Source organism: Anomalospiza imberbis, chromosome 5 (genome assembly GCF_031753505.1).
Source record: "Anomalospiza imberbis isolate Cuckoo-Finch-1a 21T00152 chromosome 5, ASM3175350v1, whole genome shotgun sequence".
In the NCBI taxonomy this organism is placed as follows: domain Eukaryota; kingdom Metazoa; phylum Chordata; class Aves; order Passeriformes; family Viduidae; genus Anomalospiza; species Anomalospiza imberbis.
In genome coordinates, this window is record NC_089685.1 from 23,953,688 (window position 1) to 23,976,596 (window position 22,909).

General features: G+C 37.9%; 1 protein-coding gene across 3 annotated transcripts in view; it reads right to left on the reverse strand.

Annotated features, from left to right (window-relative positions):
* ST7 (suppression of tumorigenicity 7) overlaps positions 1 to 22,909 on the reverse strand; it is a 132,459-nt gene that overhangs the window by 11,582 nt on the left and 97,968 nt on the right. For all 3 annotated transcript variants that reach the window (XM_068189907.1, XM_068189910.1, XM_068189908.1), the window contains 3 exons: positions 14,510 to 14,624; positions 6,557 to 6,629; positions 4,891 to 4,993 (listed from right to left, as the gene is read on the reverse strand). In XM_068189907.1, the coding sequence (XP_068046008.1) occupies positions 4,891 to 4,993; positions 6,557 to 6,629; positions 14,510 to 14,624 (291 nt within the window). The remainder of the gene's footprint in view (positions 1 to 4,890; positions 4,994 to 6,556; positions 6,630 to 14,509; positions 14,625 to 22,909) is intronic.

Sequence of the window (22,909 nt, forward strand, 5' to 3'; positions counted from 1 at the left end):
GATGGCACTTGAAGGCCTCCATCTACTTAAGTTCTCTGAACATTAGTAAAGGGTACCAAAAAGCTGCCTAGCTGTAAGTAGGGCTTGATTATTATGAAAGGAGAGTCTGTCCATGGACTGTCCATGAAAATTAGGATGGTCTTGATGTCCACTAATAACATATCCATTGGTGCACTGCTGTATTTTCAAGGAGAGTTCAAGAGCTCAGAGGGCATTCATTCATTTGCTGGCAGGGCTAAGGTCTACCTAGAGACAGTTGGGGGCAGCCCCCTTTTTTGGTAACTGCAGGCTACTGGTCCTGGATCTTTTAGAGGCAGGACTGAGCCCGAGCAATGTGCTGGGTTTCTAGCAGGTTGTCTGTGAAACCAACACAATCCCTCTGAAACATTTTGTATTTGACAAGGAGACAAATTCCAGTCAAATGAACTAAATAATTAAAAAAAAAATCTTTATTTAAAAACAATCCAATGAGCTGCAGTCCTCATAATGCCCTTATAATGTATGAACTACAGTCCTGATGGACTACCGCATGCAACAAACATCTCCAGCTCTTGGAAAAAACCAGCCAAAGACATCTGACTGTAGTTTTCAAGAAGTTGCTATTGCACTTCATCAAAGGCTAGACAAATGCAGTCTTCTCTTGAGCCACCAAAGACTTCAGGGTGGGAATCTGACTATTCATATCTCAACATTTCCAAAGCACTTATTCCAGAACACAGCCCTTGTTGTCACAGACTAACAGGGACACAAAATCCAATATACCACTAAAATTCATACTAGTAACCTACATCTCTTGACAGACTCCCTATTAACTCTAACTCCTAATACACCGCCATCCACCTAGATTGAACCACAACCTTCACAATTTAAGTAATAAAACTTCAATACCTTATCAATCCTTTGAACACCCAGGGAAGAGGGGAGCCCTCTGTCATCCTGACAGAACTCTGAACACAAGCATGGTTCCATTTCAGAGGGAGAATCAAACAACGGGCTAAATAAGAAACTTGGTGAAGAGCTAGGCATTCATGAAGGCAATCTAAATGGTAAGACCAACACATATCCAACTGCATTTGTTTTTCAGGAACAAATGAATAAGTTTAACTAGAACAAGAAATAAAATGCCATCACCATCTGGGCTTATCAAGTTCTTTTAAAAAATGAACCAGCTCAGAAACCAACAGCCTAGAAACTTTCAGTCAGAATGATCTCTTCACTCTTGTGGCCGGTGACAGGACTTGTTGAGCACTGGAACAGGCTCCTCAGGAAGTGGTCACAGCACCAAGCCTGACAGAATAAGCTTCTGGACAATGCTCTTGGACACACAGTGTGACTCTTGGGGATGGTGCTGTGCAGGGCCAGGAGCTGGACTTGATGATCCTTGTGGGTCCCTTCCAACCCTGGCATTTTCTTTGATTTGATGATTCTATGACCCAGCCCCAATGACGTTAGAAGCAAATACTGGAGTTGCACAATGACTTCTGCCATCATGAGACAGCTCAATTAGTCCTTTGCCACTGTGTTGTTCTGGCTTGAATTATTTTTTTGGATTGCCTTTTTCTGCTTTTTCTGACCTCTCTCTTCTCTCCCTCTAACCTAACCATTTTTTTGTCAAAGACCCATATTTAGGAGTTAGAAGTGTAACAGTAGTTTTCATGTACTTCTACAGAGGGCTTCTGGGCCAGTTACACGACATTGTGATAGATACAGCTCAGCTACAGCCATTCTGTACACATAAAGGAATGTGTTTAATGAGCATTTGGAGAATGACAATGGACCTTGTATACATGAAGTGCAACAGGGTGGAATTTATACTTCTCTTACTTCAATTGATCGGGTATACATTATCTATTTCACAATATTGACAGCTCTGGTCCCTAATTCTCTCCTGCTGGGAGTGCTTTTAGCATTCCATATTACCCCAGTGACCTTTTATAAAATAAATCAACCTAACTCAGGCAGGTTTCCTTCTTTTCCTCAATTGTGCAATCTGACTCTAAAATTACAGCTCAGGTCACAAACAGGCAACAGTCACTCCTGCACCTGTGACAGCAACTTTCCAGGCCAGAATATGAGAATTTAACATTGCTTGAACAGGAACTCTCATCTTCCCAGTGGGATGAATAGAATAATCTTAAGAAAGTTCCAAAATACTGGTTTTCTTCATGCCTAGTAAAGCCACTTTTAGGTCACCTTTCAAATTCTCATTGAATTGGTGGTAATTAAGAGGTTTGGACTGCTGCTGGAAATACAACAACAAATCAGTGTCTCACTGAAGAGTTAAAAACTCTCTCAAACATATCTCAAATAGTTTCTCTGTAATATCATGGGGTGTGTGGAACAGATTAATTTCCCATCTGGTCTATGAATTTGTTTGCATTATTTGTTTCTATTAGCAACTACAATTTACTAGAAACCACACAAGCATATGGACAGACACAATTCCTACTAAGAAAATCAAAATAAATTAAAAAAATTGAGAAGGGATGCAACAGAGAACAGATGAATCTTTAAAAGTGTTTAAGTCAATGGTTTGTTACATCCTTCTAAGAGATTGTTTATAGACAAAATTGGCATTTCTTGAAGTAATATCAATATTTAAGATGTCTGATTGAAATGCAGCATACTTCAGCAGAGACTCACTTCATATCAACTCAGCTCCTGGCTTACATACAAACCCATACAACTGTTTGCAGGACATACTTTTGGCTCACTTTCAACAATCAGATATATGGACCATCATCTGTTTTCTCTTTAATGAATACCTCTAGTCTTATGCACCACAAAAAGGAAGGGAGTGCTTTTCAGGAGGAGTTTGAATGAAGGGAAAGAACTCTGCAAATCAGTTCAGGAAGGGTGTTCCACAACTGATAAATGTCCAAGAGACAGCTGTGGTAGCTTACCAGCATTAGCATTTTATATTCCTGTTACATACAAGTAGGGAAGCCCCAAACACACATAAATATAATATTGATGAAATTGTGTCTGTGTATACATACACCTTTTTCCCCAGCCACTCCACAAATTATGCACTCTTCATTATACAGTATGTACACAAAAACCCCTCTGGAATTACAGCTTCAGTGGCAATACAACCCTCTCTGTTTAACTCCTAAATTTTTGTGTAGTATGGTAAATAATTTGTCACATTTTCTTGTTTATTTCTTCCTCACTCTGAACAAAAGACTCATTAACATTTAAATCCTAGAGAAGCTCTGAACACACACTAGTTTTGTGACCCTGTTAGATTTCTTGTGATGCTGCTTGCTAAAACTTATCCCCATTTCATTAAAAAAAAAGGGTTATGACTTCAATTACAACTGAGTGGAATTTGAGTTGTAATATCCACACACTGTGTAAAATTATAACCAAAAATGAACTTTCACACCTTAATATCCTTTAGCTAATAGCAGCAGGAATGAGTGTGAAATCACCTGTATATTAATCTGTATTAGGCTATTCTGTTTTAATGCTACAATATTAACTAAAACAACCTCCGGAGTCTGTTCCTGTTTACTACCTTGTCATCCTGGTAATTTATGTTTCACAAAGGTTTTCAATTTCAGAGTGTCAGACTTTGAAAAGTAGAGGGAATCAATTAACAACATGAACTTAAAAGAGATTGTGATGGAAACATTTATCAATATCATGGAGATAAGTGGGGAAAATGGAACAGGCTCCCAAAGATTGCTCATGACAGGCTGAACTGGTATTTTTCCTTGGCAAGATCTCTAACTAGGCTTCAGTAAAACACTGGGATGGAAGAAAGTAAACAGAGAAGGCCTGGAATCAAGCTTTATTTATTATTTTCCTTCTGTAGTATGGCACAAAAATAGAAGCCCAGCTAATATTACAAAAGGACTCATTCTCACCTAAACTTTGTTGTCTAAAAATCAGGCTTTTACTGGAGAAGAGCTGCTCCTTTTATAGTCACTGCAGAAACACTGAGGAGGAAGTCTGTCTAAAGATGTCTAAGGCAGGTCATTCTTTCCACTGCCTGTAGAGGGAATCTAGATGATTTTATTAAGCAAACAGCCTAACTTTCAGACAGCTATTTAATGGTTGGCATAACAGACAAAGCTCACAGAGAAAACATTTAATTCCTGCAGTGCGTGAGAATTAACTTTCTGCAATCCATGTGTACCTATGGAAGAGGGTTTGGGTTTATCTTGCCCAGACATGGTGTTCAACTGTACCTAATGAATAGGCTCCCTACATTAACACATCCCAGTTTTCCACTGCTCACTTTCAAAGGGCAATACTAGCCTAAAGGTTTGTGGGGTGAAGTTTAAGAGGCCAAAAAGGTCCAATTGCCAAAAAACATTCGCCTTTAGCCTTCAGCAACCTCTTGGCAACATTCTTACTGCTGAGATACAAACCCCAGAGAGCAGGTAAGGGACTTAGAACTTTTTTTTTTACTTTGCAGTTCTCAGCAATTCTTCATCTCTGAGCTTTGTATTCTCAAAACTGAATGACAGGTTGCTGTGTAAGGAATTACTAATGCAATTTATATGAAGTACACCATGAACTACAAAGATAGGTTCTTTTGTACAGCATGCCAAAAACATTTTCTTTACATGTAATCAAAACAAAAAAAAATGCTACTTTGAACTAGAAGATCTTTAATGACTATTTTGCAAATAATAATCTATTCTTATAAATGATCTGCCTGCAGCACAGAATTTGGTGAAATCCACATCAACTAAAATTTCAAGTGTCACAGGTCCTGAATATGAGTTTGCAAACCAAAGAATTGTGCATACTATCAGCTTTTTTCCCTTTCCATTGTTTGCTCTCTTTTCCACAACATCACTCATTACTCTAACATAAAAATCAGGAGTTATATCCTCAGCAGTGTTAGAGCTACAATGATGGTTTCTCAATACTCACTTTTGGCACATGTGGATTAAATTCTACTGCTCTGTGAATAGCTTCTACTGCATTCATCTCTGCAGTACTCAGCCCTCGCCTTGAGGCAGCCTCTGGAGAAAATCTACAAAAGCAAAGAAACAAACACATTAGGTCAGAAATGCTAGTAAGAAAAAGTCAGAAAAGGAATCTAGAACATGGGCCCATGTAACCAAACTGAGTAATTTTCCTATGCTCTCCGAACTTCCATACCAAGTGGAAACTCTGAGTGATCTATTACATCAAGGCCAATAAAAATCCCAGCAGAAGCGGAAAGCATGTTTGTATCTAATCATAGCAGAAAGTCTGTTCAAATAGTCCCTTCTCTGTCACTAACCTAAATTTGCTCTAGGTACCTTGCTAGGGGCATATTCAAGGCTGAAACTGCAGGAAAAAAATAAAATAAAATAAAAATAACAAGACCAAAAAAACTCCCAAAAAAACAGTGCCAAATTATTGTTGGAGGGTTTATATTAAAAACAGGTTTGAGGAAGTTTTAGGAAGGTTCCCAACCCAATGCCCCTGGGTCAGGTTGAGATGGAAGCACGATGCAGCAGCAGTAGCAGGTGGTCTACTGGCTGCAGCACCATTGAGGGTAGCATGCCCAAACTGTGGGCAAATCATCTGCCCCAGTGAATAAAAAACCAGACCATGCAATCTCTTTCTCACCTCACACCCCACGGCTAACTCCAGAGCTGTACTTGGCAGGCAGACACCACAGGGAAAGCTGTGACAACCTTAGCCCTGCCCTCCCAAGCTGGAGTCGCTGTGTAGGGAGGAAAGATGTTGCAGTAGGTACTGGCGATCTACAGGATAAAAAGAATGAAAGAAAATTACTTAGATCTTGATGTGTACATACACTTTAAAAGCAAAAACTGTCAGGATGTCAGTCAAGAAAATGACTTTCCATTCCACCTGCTTTTCAACTTTAGGGGGCATTCGACCCTCAGGTGCACAGACACAATTCTGCCTGAGATTTGTGTGAAGGCATCTGAGAGCAGAATGGGGGTTTTTGAGCTCCATCTCACGAGGAGCTGAGCACCCTTTCAGAGTGGGCTGGCGCTCTCAAGTCCACAGGCATCAAATAGATGTGCTCAGCACCTTGGAAGGTTGAGACTCAAGAGAAAAACATAAAAGGAATGAACAGATTTTTTTTGTCTCTAAAAATATGAACGTCATCTACCTCTCAGAATCCCTGACATAATAATGCTAAATCCACCTGCCGCTATTTAATTAGATGAGCACTCTGCTGACAGCACTTGTAGGATGACATTGTTACCAGTGCATCCACATTTAGTTTTTACCTTTTTGTGGTCAGGTTTACACAAAGTTGAAGAGGTTCAGCCACACAACCCTTTTCAGCTGCAACTTCACTATACTATCTAGGAAGCCAAAGCTCACCCAGACAGTATATATAAAACTGAAACAAGAACTGCATTTATGCTATTTCTCTTCTTTTCTTCTTCATTAGCATCTCAAGTGCAATGTTTGATCACTACAAATTTTTATATATATAAAGTAATTTTATCAATTTACCACAGGTTTAATTTTCCTGCTAAATCAGCAGATTGTTAGGGTGTGGGCTCAGCAAAGAAAAATCTTACATTAAATCAGGAAATTTGCTGGAATGTGGTTCTTAAACACTTACTTGTCAGAGACAGCTCTGGCTTTGAGCAATGCAGCTGTGTAGCATATTGTTGCTGATTTTGGTAAACTTATATCTGTTGAAAAGAAAGGAAAAAATTAAACATTTGAACACTTAAAAGTGTGCAGAAAGAAAAGTGATTGATACTTAAGAGTAAGCATGACATACACAAAATTAGTATGTGAACTCAGAATACTTTCTCATCTTGGGACTTATGCTGCCATGTCACATGGATTTTTAAATTTCCACCTGATATACAGGCTTTAAAATGTGAGTTAATGACCTCTGGAACTGCTATTTAAACAGCAACTGGTATCATTAGAGAACTAATTCAAAGAGTGACGTGATAGAGACAAAATGAAAGAATTCACTACTCCATAGATAAATATATAGATAATTTGGAATACATGGATTTTTCCATAGTTCACAAAACATCTAAGTAATACCTGAGGGCTATCTACTTCATTATTCATGTTTTCATTAAGAAGTATCTGTCTAATATGAGTATGTGGCAGCTGTACAAGTTAAGACAGCTATTCAAGTAATAATGGATTTGACTTGCAAGCAACCAACCAGTAGATTGACTGAGGTTAAAGATCTACAGTGAAATAAAGTGTTTTGCCTCTTAAGAAAATATTGGACCAAAACACACACTCACCAGAGACTCTCTAGCCATTTTATCCTCTTCCAGAGACACACAGGACCATAAACCTGACTTAACCCATTAGTTCACTTAATTTATACATGTTTTCTACCAGCAAATTGGCACAATGCATTCAAAAGGTAGACAAAAATGCTGCTTAACAGACTTGAGTGATATATTTGTTCTCACTGTTACAGAGAATTGACTTCCCCATTTTTTTATCTCACGGTGTGATCCTTGGAGATGTCCTGTGCAGGGCTAAGAGTTAGACTCGATGATCCTTGCGGGTCCCTTCCAATTCAGCTAATTCTTTGATTCTGTAACCTACCCAGTAGTCACATATTGAGACCGAGATATTCCAGCATTAAAAATGTAAAGGTTACAGCTACATGAAAAAACCCTAAACCACAACAAACCAAACCCACTAAAAGTTGGATTCTGCAAACCCTTCTGTACACGCCAATAACGTCCTATAGCAAACAGAAAACACTGAAAAGGCACTGAGGTAAGTCCACTGTAGAAGTGAGGAGCAGACTGTTGCTCTAAGAAACTATCTGTCCATTGGTTTGTCATTAAACTTGATTAGAAAGACAAAATTATCATGCTAACTTGGTTACTTCAGGATTAACAGACACTTGTTGTTCACTGAACTCATGTGCCTTGCAAGATAGGACTCCAGAAGGGAGTTAAATAGGACAAGCAAATCCTATCTCAGCAGTCACCATCCTTCACTTATTAATAACCAAGCAACCAGGCACAGTGTTACTCTGTGAGACAGAAAACATTGCCAGAATGATTGAAGCACTTTGAAAAGGCTATCTGTTAAATCCTATTATCTTTTTATGCACTTGCACTTCAAATATGAGATGTACAGATCCTGCTGGAGGCTTCCCTATAATATATTGCAACTGTAATTTCACTGGAGTATGTAATTGTAGTGACTAAGGTAATTAAAATCAACAGAATGCAGAGCAGTTTGGATGACAGATATGTTAATTACTCCACTGATAGAAGACAGCTACAGACACAGGCATGAGCACATCTTCAGTGACAGGAAGAGAAAATATTTCTGAACACATCCAGTAACCCTCTTTTAATCAAGTTTTCCTTAATATCAGGAGTTAAAAGTTATTTCCAGTAAACAGAAATGCCTTTTAAATATATTAAAACAAAACACAGTATCACAAAACACAATCTTCTAGTAGACAGTAAGTGTTCCCGAGCTGGAAACATCTGTGCATAGAGATTGCAAGATGGCATCTGCAATGAACAGCTGGCATCTGCAAGGAAGAGAAATGTGGTGAGATGAGCTAAGGCTCAGATACACCATATGAGTCCTTTCTGCAGAAGAAATGGGATTTCTCAAAGAATGTTGTGCTCAAATCTGATCACCCGTGGTCAAGAACAACAAAAGCAAACAGAAGGATTGGACTGTTTTTGTACCAAATCAAATGAAATAAAGACTGAGAGAAGATCCAACTGTTTCCTATGCAGATCCACATGGAACACCAGGAGAGAAGAAGGGTTGCTCAGGTGAAGGAAAACACTGGCACAAGAATAAAGAATTCAGAATTAAATTTAGGCTGCAGATTAAAATAAAGTTTTGGTGAAATGAACATTTGAGGGCAATTTCTAGGTAGAACAGCAGGGCAAAAAACACCCAACTAATTCTAGGATGGAGCTTGCTCAGCTCATGGAAGGGGCAGTATCATGCAGGGAATGCAACAGCAGGGGCCCTCATTCACCCAGGAGGCCTCTTCCAGTACTATGCTCCTAGAGAGCAAGCAGCACCTGTTTGAGGATAATACTTATAGACCCCTAGCAATGGAAGAAATAGCTACAAATGTTCATGTTTATCACAGAATCACAGAGTGGTTGGAATTGGAAGTGAGCTCTGGACATCATCTAGTCCAACTGAGACAGCCCTAACAGGTCCATGCCTGCTTGCTTTCAAAAGGGTTTTTCTTTTTGTTTGCTACATATTAGACCATAAGTATTTGGTCCTGTTATATGCTGGTCTATGACTAAAATACTTCAAAATAATTTTGGCTTCATCTCCAAAACTGCACCCTCATATTTTAGAGAGAGGCATAAACAATTATGTCTGGTAACAACTTGAATTTAGCAAGGGAATTGTGTCCAAACTAGCCCTAGGAGATACGTACACTGTCAGAACCAAAGCGAAATTTTAATAAATGACTCTGTCCAGCTCTCTGAGCCATCTGGCAAAATATCTTCATATACGCTGTTTCCCACCCTCCTGTGATTACTTGTGGAGCTCACACAATGTGCTGAAAGATGTGACTGCTATTCTGTTGTCAAATCCATCAGGACATTTTTGCCTAATAGAAACGGATGTGTCAATCCAAGAAAGATTCTCCTTCTTTCTTATTGCTTGTATTATAACACAGAATACAAAAACCTAGACCTACTTTATAAGCATTTTCTTTCAATAAGCCCCAATATGAGGAGGGCTAGGAAAGTGAATTCTTACTATTCATTTGCTTCTTAAGCAGTTGCTTTTGAATCTGAACTGATGGAAAGATGCTATGGATATGCAGAGTATGCCATATATCATCTGAAATGGTCATGGGATCTACTGTTCTTATCAACAGCAACTAAAACAAAAAAAATTATGAATCTGGATATGGAATGATTCAACACTGCCTACCAAGTCAGCAGAAGGGTCTAAACACAAAGAGACAGGCATGTTGCAATTGCTTCGGTCATTAATAAATGCATAAATGTAAGTCACTAATCACAAATTATTATTTAGTTTGCACAGGTGGTAGGAAGAATTGCTTATAGATTGAAAGCATTCTAGCAAAGAAATACGTGCGGGCTGGATCAGTGATGACAGAAGAGAGATGTAGTCATCTATAAAGACACAAACTTTAAGAAAGAAAGTGAATTAAGCTGATACAAATGGTTAAAAAACAAGAGTAATATGATGGAAATCATTAAAGAGAAGTATGAGATGAACATCAGGGGAAAAACACTATCAAAAATACCTAATATTCCATTAGAACTCTAATCACATTTTCCCACAAAATGTAGTAGAAAACATGCTGGAGGGAGCACAACTATGAATATGGTGCTTATGAAAACCAGTTCCAATTCTCCATACTTTTGGCATTCTTTCTCAGTAGTGGGAAATACCCCAGTCAAACATACATAGCCCCTATGTTACAATGGGAAAACCACAAGAAGTATTTATTTTGCCATAACCACAACTAAAAGTTACACTATTCAGATATGGAAAGAGTTACAACTGCTGATTTGAAACATTTCATATGCCACTCTTGCTGACAAGCATATCAGTGACCAAGCAAGTGTCAGCCACTTTAACTTAACTGACTTCAATCCTAAATGCCTGAAGAGGGGAAGAAATAATTTCTGCTTAAGAAAGTTAAAGAGAGCAAGACTAGTATAATTATTTTAGACTTGTGCTTTTGCACAAATAGGCAAAATAAAAAATGCCACAGAATCATATGGCAAAAAAAAGAAACCAGATGGTATGAACAGACACAAACTGTTGCTGAAACCTAGCTGAAGTGACAAGTGATTTTGATACAGAGTGAAAAAAACAGTTATTGCAAGAAGAAGCTGAAAAAGATGTGATAGGAACAAAGACAAACTATTCTTTCCATATTACTGTTACACAAACTGGAGGTCTTGATTTGTGTCTCTTGGAGAAGGTAGATTAGGTTTTGGTATAACCATAACTAAAAGGAACTTTCTCTTATTATATCTCTTTCAAAGAAACAAAGGGTTATAAAATACTGTATATGAGGGAATGGCCACTTCCATGTTGCCACTTGGTCCATCTTTAACTTTGAAGAAAACTCTTCACTGCACTTAGAACGCCTACCCAATTAGCTCCATCAGGTAGAGTACCTTCAAAATGTCAAATACAAACATGGCAAGTAATGAAACTATCTACAAAACCCCTGGAGGCCATAGCGAATGTGCAATTGCTCCATCAAACTACAACTCTCTACAAAAGGATTGCCTTCAATATAAATAGAATTTACATGCAAAATCTGTAAGGACATTAAGAAATTGGAAAGAAGGGGGCAGAGAAAAGACAGTAGCCCTGAACTGGCTACATTTTAGAAAAGTCACTTCTCTGTGTTAACTGTTAGGATTTCACTAAACTAGAAGTATTCCAAGATAAAGAAGTCTCTGTTTCTAAAGTTGTCTTCGGTTGCAAGAGGTAGCTGGGGGTGTGTATTCTATTGCCATCTGTTAGAACCAGTTGTCTGCTGTTAATGGGCCACTTGTTAAAACGAGGTGGGGCAGTTTTCTTCATCTCTTCCACAACCAATCCTCCCTCTGGGAAGTATCTTCTGTTAATGGGCCACTGAGTGTCACTGCATGACTGATAAAATTACATCATCCACTGGGAGATGTTCTGCCCAGGGGGAGGAGCCAAGCATTCCTACCTGGATATAATCTGAGCTTTGGAACACCAGAGGTACCCTTTTCCCACTGTATTCCCAGAGGAAGACCAGGCACATCTACACCACTGCTGGACCCTCAGTGGAAACCTACACCCTTCTACAGGAGCACTGTTCCAACAGAACCACACCTGTCACTTCAGGTGAATTGCAGCCACCATCTAATCAAACTGCTACCAACACCCTGACCAACAGGGTGTCACATTGTATTCTGACTCTGTCTGTGGGGTTTTTTTTGTATTACTGCATTTGTATTTTTAATTTTCCTATTAAAGAACTGATATTCCTATTCCTATATCTTTGCCTGAGACCTCCTTAATTTCAAAATTATAATTTGGAGGGAAGGGGTTTACATTTTCCATTTTAAGGGATGTGCCTGCCATCCTTAGAAGAGACCTGTCTTTTCAAACCAAGACGAAAGTGTTTCTTCTAAGGCCTGCATTTTGATATAACTTTAATTTCAAGTCAGATTCTGCCTGAGCAAGCTGTTACCAAACAGAAAAGAGTCAAAGCATAGAGCAGAACGAGATCTTTTGTATTTAAACCCCATTTCCTTTCTCTGTGTCCTTTGCTCTAAAATATCATCTCAAGTGAACTCTGCATTTGGGACTCTGGCATGGAGACATGGTCTTTCTCCTTCTCTGCAACAGGAGGTATGTGAGAGAAGGTTCTGTATAAGGTGTTCATCCTGCAAACCAGAAGGCTTTTAGTCTCACTGGAAAACACTGTACTTTTAAAAAATGAAAGCAAGGATAATTTTAGAGAGGAGCCATTGCATCACTAAGATTAAACACAGAGGCATCCATTCTTTCTAAACCCGATTTTAAATTGCCAGAAAAGTCTGAGTTTTCACACAGTGCCCAGGTTATCACTTAATATCTATTAAAGCAACTGGCTACCCCGGGAAATTAATAAATAAGTTGCTCCAAGCATCACTACAAGCAAACCAACTCCCCCAGCCATAACTATTTCTGTTGTAAATAACATGGATATGTGTTAAATCAGAGCCAAGAATATTTTCAAAATTCAACAGTATTTAGGTCATCCTCACTCTATTGACAGACACTGAACTCTGAAACCATAATGATGTAGCTCAGCAACAGTGCATGCTGTTCCACTAATGAGACCCTTTTTCCATGAATAATGAGTATGAACATCATCTCTGTTGCCAGGTACATAATATAAACACAATTTAACACATGGCTTTTGGTAAAGCAGTGCATCTGCTTGCAGCGGCTGAGGTTTCACATGATGTGGTCCAACATTTCAGCCCAGGGTGGGAGCAGACTGCTCAAGGAAATAATTTGTTCATATGTTATCAAAATACAATAAATCAGGTTTGGTCTTCGTCAAAAAAAAAAAAAAAGCGGCGGAGTGGGACCAAAAGAAACTGCAGATAGGAAAGTATAAATGAGTTCAGTGTTTTATATTCCAATAAATCTTACAACACGTGAAGCTGATGAGTTCTAAAATGAGCTGAGATTCCCTGAGACAGGCCTTCTGAGACTCATGAACTGTAAGGGTTATACTGGTTAAGCCTGTGTTTGCTGAGTCCTTTTGCAAACTTAGTGCAGACACACACCGTACCAAAGTGTGAGCTGAAACTGCCTGTGCTCAAACAGCCAAAGTAAGAGCTTTATTTTTAAAAGTCTCATTTGTTCTGACTCTGTCATATGCTTTTGAGAAAATGAAACACACTTTCAATTTTAATCAACTTCCATGACACAAAGTGCTACCATGGTATTGTTTAAAATCAGGGATCAGTGCTTTTTAGTATGCCGGAGTAGAGTTCACACTGGAGTTTTAGTCTTGAGATTCGAGAATACAGGCTTAATACCCTGCTCTGTCACAATTCTGCTATTTCCCAGGACTATTACCTCATAACTATATTGAAGATTAGAGGGTGCCAACATACTGTGTTGCCTGGAGAATAAAAACCAGCATTTCTATTTATTTGCATTTTAGCATGGCAAAATAAAGAACACAGGAATTTCTCCCAGTGTCACAGGAATTACTGAAAAACAAGAAGATATTAGAAAGATACTGATGTTACCACTTTAACTGCCAATTTCTTCAATCAGACTAAGTACAACCAAGATCTCTTTCAGAGTCATTACTGCTACTGAATGTCAGTATTCAAGGGCCTGGGTGACATTTTGATCTCTGCTTAGAATGATTTGACTCCAAAAAAAATTGAAAACTTCCAGACTGGACTGGTAGGGGCGATTATCACTAATGTCGCATATAATCAACTGCTTATTTATGTTTTTTTTAAATAGCCTTCAAGTTTAAAGACCTAGAGCTCCAGCAGCTGTGATTTGAATGTGGTTGATGCAGTGCTGCATAAACCAATGTTTATTGAAAAACAAAACAAGATAATACAAAATGTTCACCTAGACTTCTGAGCTTTCCAAGGTTTCCCAATAAGAAATTAAGTCTACTACTCAATGGACTGCTATGAAGTTAAATCAATGTTCTTTTCCATGCTACTAAGTCAACAATCACAGCTAAGTCCATGGGGAACTGATAATCTTTTCTTCAGAAACGGTTTGAATAGCATGCAATAAAAATTCTGCAGAACCTGAACAGTCATTCTTTAAACATCAACAGAAAACAAAGAAAGCACAGGGGAGCTGCTAGTGAGTGCCATCACTCTGTACAATGATTTCAGCATGGGTTGGCAGAAAAAATGCCCAGTATTTAATCTTTGGATAAAGGATTGTGTAAGGGCATGTATGAAGTTCATGCCTATCAATTTAATTACAGTGTTTCCTAAGTATTAGTAGATTGACTTAAATATATTTCTTCTGTGTGTATCACCTAGAGAAAATACAAATACATATTTGAACTTACCATCATACTTTGCTAAGACTGCCTGGACATCTGCATATGCTTGCAGTTCCAACAAAGCCTCTAGCAGGTTTTCATGGATGTTGAACATGCTGAGCAGGGGAAACTCTTTCATCAACTACAATCAATAACATATGAAAGGGTTAGATTATTAAAATGGAGAAGGGTTTCTTGTTCAAAATGCATTGAAATAGACAACACCAAGTTAAAACTCCTCAGGTCCCCTTGCTCTTAGTTCTTTCCCAACACTCACTATTATCTCAGAAATTTCTGAGCTCATAATGGATACAAGGTCAGGTTCTTGTCAAGACATGCTTGTACAGGATGTAATTAGTAAAATCCAACAACCCAGCTATCTGAACACATAACTCTCCTTCAATGAATAGGCTTCTTCAAAGTGAAAAAGAGTTATTGTTCTGGGGAAGAATCTTCACCAGTGTACTGCCAGAGTATCAGTAGTATGTAATCCAGCACCTCTCTAGCAAAACCATAAAATACACTGAAAAACCACAATAATCAAATTAGAGATGTTACATATCTACTTATGTAGAGAAGCTTACATATATGCAACCATATTACCAAGTATGTGATACCAAGATTTGTAATTGTTAGTACTTAAGAACACAATTGCAATTGTCGCTGACATAATTAAAAAAAAAAAAAAGAGAAGGAGAAGGAGGGAAAAGAAAAGACAGCAACAAAAAGAAAGGTAAAGCTTATGCAAATCAAACACTGTAACTAAGGAATACATCTTGTATAACAAACTGAATGAAATATGGAGTTAAAATAATCTAATCTTTTTACATGTAAGTGCCTTTACTTTATGAACTAAGCCATTGGGAGATACCAGGAATTTGTTTCCAGATATCCTCAGTTTCAGTATCTGCACAGATTCAAATGGATGAAGCTGATACTCAATTGCATCTCTTTTTTAAAGTCACATCTATAAGAACCATATCTGTTTTTTACTGCAGAATTGATTAAACAATATTTTTTATTGTCAGAGTGATTCTATAAAGAACTGAAGCGTTGAAAGATCCTTGGTTCCTTGTGTCCCCTTTATGGTTGTTTAACTGCTTTTGTGATGTAGATTCAGCACAAAAAGAAGAACTGGGGTAACTGATACTACCACTGCTTCTCAGGAACTTGCAGGGAAACACTAAAATTTACAATCTCTCTGATAGGGTTTGTGAGAACAGAAATATTGTAACATGCCAAGTAAAGAATATGATTCAAGGTCAGCCTTGCTCTATTTGAAAATAGTAAGCCAGATCTGAAAACTCTGATACTTAATAAACCTACCTTTCAAGATGTAAACACCAAAACTGATGAGAACCAGCAAATCTTAATCTCACAAACAGATAAGATAAAAGTAAAAAGGATTGAAATGAGGGATGGATATTCACCAAGAACTTAAAAAAATGAGAAAAAGGTAATGCACCGGAGCTTCTTCACTCTGTTAAGAAAGAGACCTTAACAGGTAAACCAAGAAGCAAAGCACAGACAATTTCTTTCTTGTGAAATGGTCTGGTATAAGCTAATGGAAGAACTATTCTGCCCTTAAGACTCTAAAATTTGTCTGTCTGGAATAGCATTGATTTTACTGCAGTTTGAGGATTATTAGAAGACGAAAGGTAAGAATGGCAGTGTTTTGTTTAATGGATTGTATAAATTTCTGGTGAGAATCAGGATCACTGAGAGAGCAGCTGAAAGAGGTCACTGAACTTTTCATGTTAATGGCATGGGGATGGCCATAAACTCCTGGTTTCATTGGTAGGAGCTGAACTTGTGAAAAAGAACACAAACAAAACTGCATAGTTTGCAAGCTTTTCTCCTCCATAAAAAAAAAAAAAAAGACCACAGATCTTGAGAACTTGATGCTCATGTAGGCAAAGTGGAAGGGTTTGAGAAGAAAATAAAATGTTTAATTTGTTGTTCATGAAGAGAAGTAAGTGCAGGTAAAAATTCACATAGTTGGATTCATTAGTTAAAGATCCATCATTAGGTCTACTTCTCTTAATTCTTAATACTCACTATTGGATTTTTAAGAGAGGAAGCTACTATTTGGCAGGAAAGAGCATGACAGAATCTGGCTCTACATAAATGTGCTTTAAAGTTCAAAATGAACATCTTGCAAAGAAACCTCTCTAAGGGATTAAGAAAGATTATCCCTGCTCATTGAGAATGAATAACGGCTGGCAAAATAACATTCCCTCCATCAGTGAAGGGAAGGGAAGAACTGCTAGTTACAGAGGTACTCTTGTCAGTAAAAGCTCTTACTGTGGTTCTCCACCTCTCACTGACATCACTCACTGATTAATTTTTTTGCTATTTTAATTAGGTTCTGTCAGAGTGATAAAGCCTTTCTCAGACAGCAGAGGAATAAAGGTCACTGTCTGGACTGCCAGGCCTCCAAACTGTAAAGTGTTAATAAAGGTTTCATCTGGGAAAGGTCGAGCATTAAGAAGTCCAACCCAGTAATACTGAACTCAGTTAATACTGTAGCCTCAAAAATAAAACACCTCTAAGTGACTACTCAGCTATTTGAACACTGACTGTGCATAAATGACAGCATGTTTGCTATTAAAAAAAAAAAGAAGACACAAACTCATTTTTCTGATTTTTCTGTCATATCTGGATGTAGAGTTTCTAGTTCTCACTGCAAATAATTTCCAGTCACAGTAAAAATTTGTTTACTGAGAAACTTGCCAGAAAGCAAAGCCACTTGGATGGAAGAATATTATGACAGGTCATCTTTCAGGTCTCATAGTGAAAGCAAACACTGGGAAAGAAAAAACTGCCACACAGGTCTGGTGACTGGTCAGGGAAGGACACATTCTGTGTCATGCTGAGGAGCAGTGGGAGCAGACTGAGCTTGCTCCCCTCCCTAGCAGACAGAGGGGGAGCTGGTTCATACTCCACACAGAGATGTAAAGATGGGCACATTATTCCTGAACACAAGATGAAAAACACACCCTTGAGTTCCCCAGATCCATACATCATTGAGCTCTAATTGGCCTCCAGTTTCAGAGGCATGGGCATCCCTTGGCACCCAAAGATTTATTTTCTGCAAAGTTACAGACCAGTATTTGCCAAATCATTTGGCTTATAAATTTAAATTATTTTTACTTTTTCATTGTAACCTGAGAAATAATTTTATTTGAGGGGCAGGCACTGCAATTGAAGACAAGATGAAGGCTCTGCTATCATCTTTCTCCACACCTTCAGACCTCAAGAGACAGCCATCAAATTCAGCACTCAAGATTTCCTGAGCCACAGAGCCACTACAGCATTTCACATACACACTACTTAGGACTAATAATGCCATTGTAAAATTCAAGTTAGTTGGTTTCTTGGCTGGCATTAAAGAGAAATGTTCCACTGAGCTAAACTAATTTTCACACCATGTGAAAACAGACACCACATGGCTATAAATGTATTCCCTCCTTACAACATGAGGATATTTGAAGGGCTGTTGAACATGTCATGCCAAATCTATGTTCATAAGGATTTTACTTGGAACTTCTATTGGTCAAAATACTTTCTGGCAATCAAAGTCAGACCTGGAGCTGGGTTAGGACATATTCTGTTCCAATTGTTCTGTACGTTAAGGGGAAAATAGGTACAGGTGTAAAAAGTAGAGCTGCTTTTCTTTGAAAGAATCATTAGGTACAGTGCAAATATACAGAAAAGGTAGATTTTGCAGGTAATTCAGTTTAAATTTTTTAGATAAACAATATTTTGGGAATATAAGTTTGCAGAAAAATTCTGGAAGTATGACAGAATCTGAACATATATGAACACTAGTCCCAGAGGCATCCTATTCCCAGACTCACTTCAATTCACATTACAGGGTGTAGGTTCAATGATTTTGTAGTAGATATGAAAAAGTGATGATAAAAAAATGCTTTATGGTACAAAGAAATCCGTATCTGATTTCTTGGATGAGGAACAAGTTTAATCTCCCAAAGGACAGTTATTGAAGAAGATTCCCTGAGAGTGTTTCAGTTATTGGCATTTTCATTTAGATCTAATTTTTAAAACATTTTCAAGGAATGTAGCTTTAATGTCTGCATCCATTATTCTCCCTGTGAGAACATTAACATCATGAATCAATTAACCAAGAAACATTTGTGCAGAAACCCACTATAACCTCCATCTTATGCCTACAACTAGACCTCAGGACTCAAGGGAATACAAAGGTGGACAAATGAATAACGTTATTTACAACCTGCTGTTGACATATTTATTTCTCCATTTGCATTATGCTTGTATGCATGGTCACAAATTTTATGGGCAGGGCATGCAATCATTCACTGCTGCTTGTACTCCTATCTTCTCCACAAACAAACAGTAACATTAGTCAGATCAATGTATTCAACTGAATGCATTTATAAAAAGGAAGTGGGAATTTATCTCAAAATAAAGAAACAACAAGAAAACATGGGAAATTCAATGCAAACAGTGAAACTGTTACAACCTTAATTACTAGTGCATATGTTTCTTCAGTGGTTATCTGAAATGAAAAACTGTCTCCCAAAAAAAGAATGACTGAGGCTGCCATCTTTCAGGTGCAGCTGTCCACCAAAACTGAAGGACCAAGCTGGATATATCCATACTTGGGTATATCCAAGTATGGATAGCACTGGCATTTTCACAAGTGTTTTGCATAAACTGCTTTCTAGTATATGACCTGTAATCTGTTAACTGAACAAGGGAGGAAAGGTAAAACTCCAGGCCATCTCTGAGTAGAAAAACAGAAGTTTCCATTTCTCTGAGCTTCATTGTCTGCAGATGACCTTTCAGATGTCTAAGCTCTGACTGAAGCTCACAGTGGGCTTGAGGCAGTGGCAACATGTTGACCTTCTGATGTCTAATTAGACACATTAATTCTTGAGCTGTTCTCCTGGCCAGCTCACCTGGCAAGGAGAGAAGGGCAGAAACACTGTCAGCAGACTAAAGTTAGCACACAAAAAGCCTCTCTCAACAACATCAGATGCTTCAAAAGTAGTCTAACTCCTGGTCCTAAACGTGCAACTCATTCCACCACTGTCTCTTTATGAGTGGGATTAATGTGATAAAAACATGTCATACCTCTTGGAGTTGGAAAAGTATCTAAAATACATTGGACCTACCTGAATTAAAGTTCTGCTTAATTATAGCAGAAGTAGGATTCTGTCAATTCATTAATTTCTTTAAGTGCTGCATTGCTTTCGATAAGTGATCACTGTTTAGTTTGGAAGCAGCTCTACAGCTACTCTTTTACAGCTCAGAGAGGATAGCAGCTAAGAAACTAAATCCATCAGATCCTCTTGTTTTGAAGCTTGGAAATGACTAGCAGTAGGATCCTTGTATTTTCCTCAGTTGTGGAATTCAGGAAATTTGATAACTTCAGAGTGTCAGAAAAGAGACACAGATCCAGTTCACACTAACTCTGGGATGGCATGGGTTTATAATTTACCAACATTCCATTTTAAACTTGAATTTAGACCTAGTGCTGCATAATATTCAAAGATAATACGACTTCTCTTCATTGTAGGATTAACAATGAGTAAATGAAGTGAAAAATAATCTTACTAAATATGCAAACTCTAAGGAAATATGTTAGACCATGCAGCCTTTTTGTTCTCTTTTTATTGGAGGATTAAAGTGTTTAGAGTATGACAAGTTCTTTAAGGAATACAGTTATGAAAATGCTGTTATTTGGACTATGCTGTAAAAAATGAATGTATTTCAGGAATAAAGAGAATTTTAAAGACAGATGTGGCATGAACCCAGAAGAGCACAAGTTGTTCCAGATTTTATACTTACTACTAAACAATCATGTTATATAAAACATGCAACAGTTCTAAATTATAATAATGTTTGTTACATCAAACATTAGTAACTTTATAAAGCATGAAAATAAAGTCATTACTCACAGTCCTGCTGAAAAAAAAATCCTTTATTCGCATCACAGATTCACAGAATGTTCTGGCTTAGAAAGGACCTTACAGATCATCTAGTTCCAACGCCCTGCTGAGGGGGATACCTTCTACTAGAAACAACCTGCTCATGAAAATTCATATTAAATACATATAATTCTCTCGGAAAGTAAAAGTGGCTACTAAAGAGGTGGAAAAAGCATCCCATAGTACTTTTTTCAGAAACTTATGTATTTTTAGAAGTGGATTTTTAAGTGAAATTAAAGTGAGAAAATTATCTAGGAGCTCAAAAATAAGCTAGGAGATTCAAGAGAGATAGAAGACCATAATTAAAGCACTATCCAAGTCTCTGAATATGGAGTGATGCAAGATGGTGGACAAAAAGGAGTCCAGTTACCAGGGCTCCCTCCAAGACTATGTGACTGTATTCTATCTTAATAGAACAACAATGCTGGAAATCTGTAATTTATATGAGAAACATTATTGTCAGTTTACATAGCAGTCACCAAATTTTAGCTTTTGAGAGTTCTGGGCAGAATCAGAGAATCATGACTACAAGTGAGGGGTCTGAGTCATGTGAAGATAAAGGAAGGGATAAACATCATTAGGGGAATCACAAAAGTCTCCATTTTAAGAGCCACTGAAATGAGGGCTATTCCAACTTGCTCTACCCACTTAGCATACATGTGAATATGTGACCAAACAAACTGTATTTGAATATAGAGACATATGAAAATGTTAAAATCAGCATTTATCACGTGCCATTACTGTAGTGCTTGTGGATCAGAAAAAGAATTAACTGAAGATATCACTCTGTCGTGGACAATGGCAAATGTCACCATTCACAAGAGTAGCAAAATATATGTAAAGTATAGAAGTAGTAAAAAATAGTAAAATCTGTGAGATGACACTTGGTCTCATTGAACTAAGTACCTTCACATCAAATTTTAACAAATGGTACTTGAAAGAACTGCTACAGATGTTAATAAAACCAGAATCCCACTCATGGCAGAGCAGCCTGCCTAACCTGACCTGGGTAACACAAGCCAAAGAGTCTGACTCATTAATCCTTGCCTCAAGCACAGAAGCAATTGGGAGAGACAGACAGCAGCTGTCAATGCAAGTAGCTGCAGAAATTGTGTTGTTAAGTTGCTAGGGATCATAACATCTTTATTAGAAGTAAGTATGCTGTTTCACACAACAATTCGAGGTGCAGAACACTATTCTGGCTACATATTTGTCTTACTCAAGAAGTAATCAGCAATGCACACAAGAACACAGAATTCGATAGAATATTGAATGGAAATCCTCATTCAAAGCTCAGCAAAAGAAGTTGCCAAGAAAGTATCCTAGATTTGCAGAACTATTATGCCAGCAAAAATCACTAATACAACTGATCAGAAGAAGATAAAAACCCAACCTATCCATATCATTAAAATTGATTTAGTGTTGTTAAGTACCCTTTCAAACCCTTCAAGTGACATAACCTCTTAAACTATTTCAGATGCTTAGGGCAGCCCAACTGTTTACAGAATTTTTCATGCAGCCAATGGAAAAGCATGCAGCATTCTTGACAATACAAGCTGCTTAGGTGTCCTCTGTGGCATAAAATACACATTTAGTGACTGCAGGTGAGCACCAAGATGAACACAAAAACACATTCAACTGAAATACCCTCAGCAAGGTTCTCAGAGCTAAGTATGTAGAAGCAGACTTCTAGGTCCTTTATTGTGAGCTAAAGAGTAATTTCTCAGCAGATATGATTGAAACTAGAAATAAAATATACTTTTCTGACCCTGAAAAAGTGTTTTTCCTTCTATCCTTCTTCAGACTTAAGGAAGACCTGGAGACCCTCTTCTCTCCCTAAACCTCACTCAATTCTGAACAAAGTTGCTGAGCATGAGCAAGTTGCAATTCCACTGTGTCTCAGAAGTATGTACTTAATAAGAACACAAAGCAATCTTTGAGGGAGTGGATGCCCATGGAGCAGGAGATAAATACACTCTAGAATGAGTTTCTTTCATCTTCTCTCTGAAGGAGGAAGCGATTAAGAACTTGCACTTGCTTTGTCCACTAGCATACCTTTTGCCTGCCACCCTTCTTTTTCATAAATATACATCCCCCTTCAATTAAAAGCTTGTTTCACCAAATGTTCCCCAGAACAATCCCAGAAGCTCCAATTAATTAGACAATTCATTTTCTTGCATGGTACATTTTTATCTGGATACTCCAGTGACCCAGTTAATAAAAATGACTGTGTTGTCCTACTCCTGAATTCAGTGGTGCAGTCACTGATTCAGTCACCCACAAAGCAGAGAGGGAAGTGCCTTTGCATACCCTCCACATACTCTCTGTTTTCAATCAGTAAAAAAACACAAGATGCAAACCCAGCACATTCCTGTTTTCTTCCATTTTAACGGCGAGGGAATCTGAAAAGAGCAGATAGAAAGAAGCTGGCACAAAAGGCTACCCTTGCTCA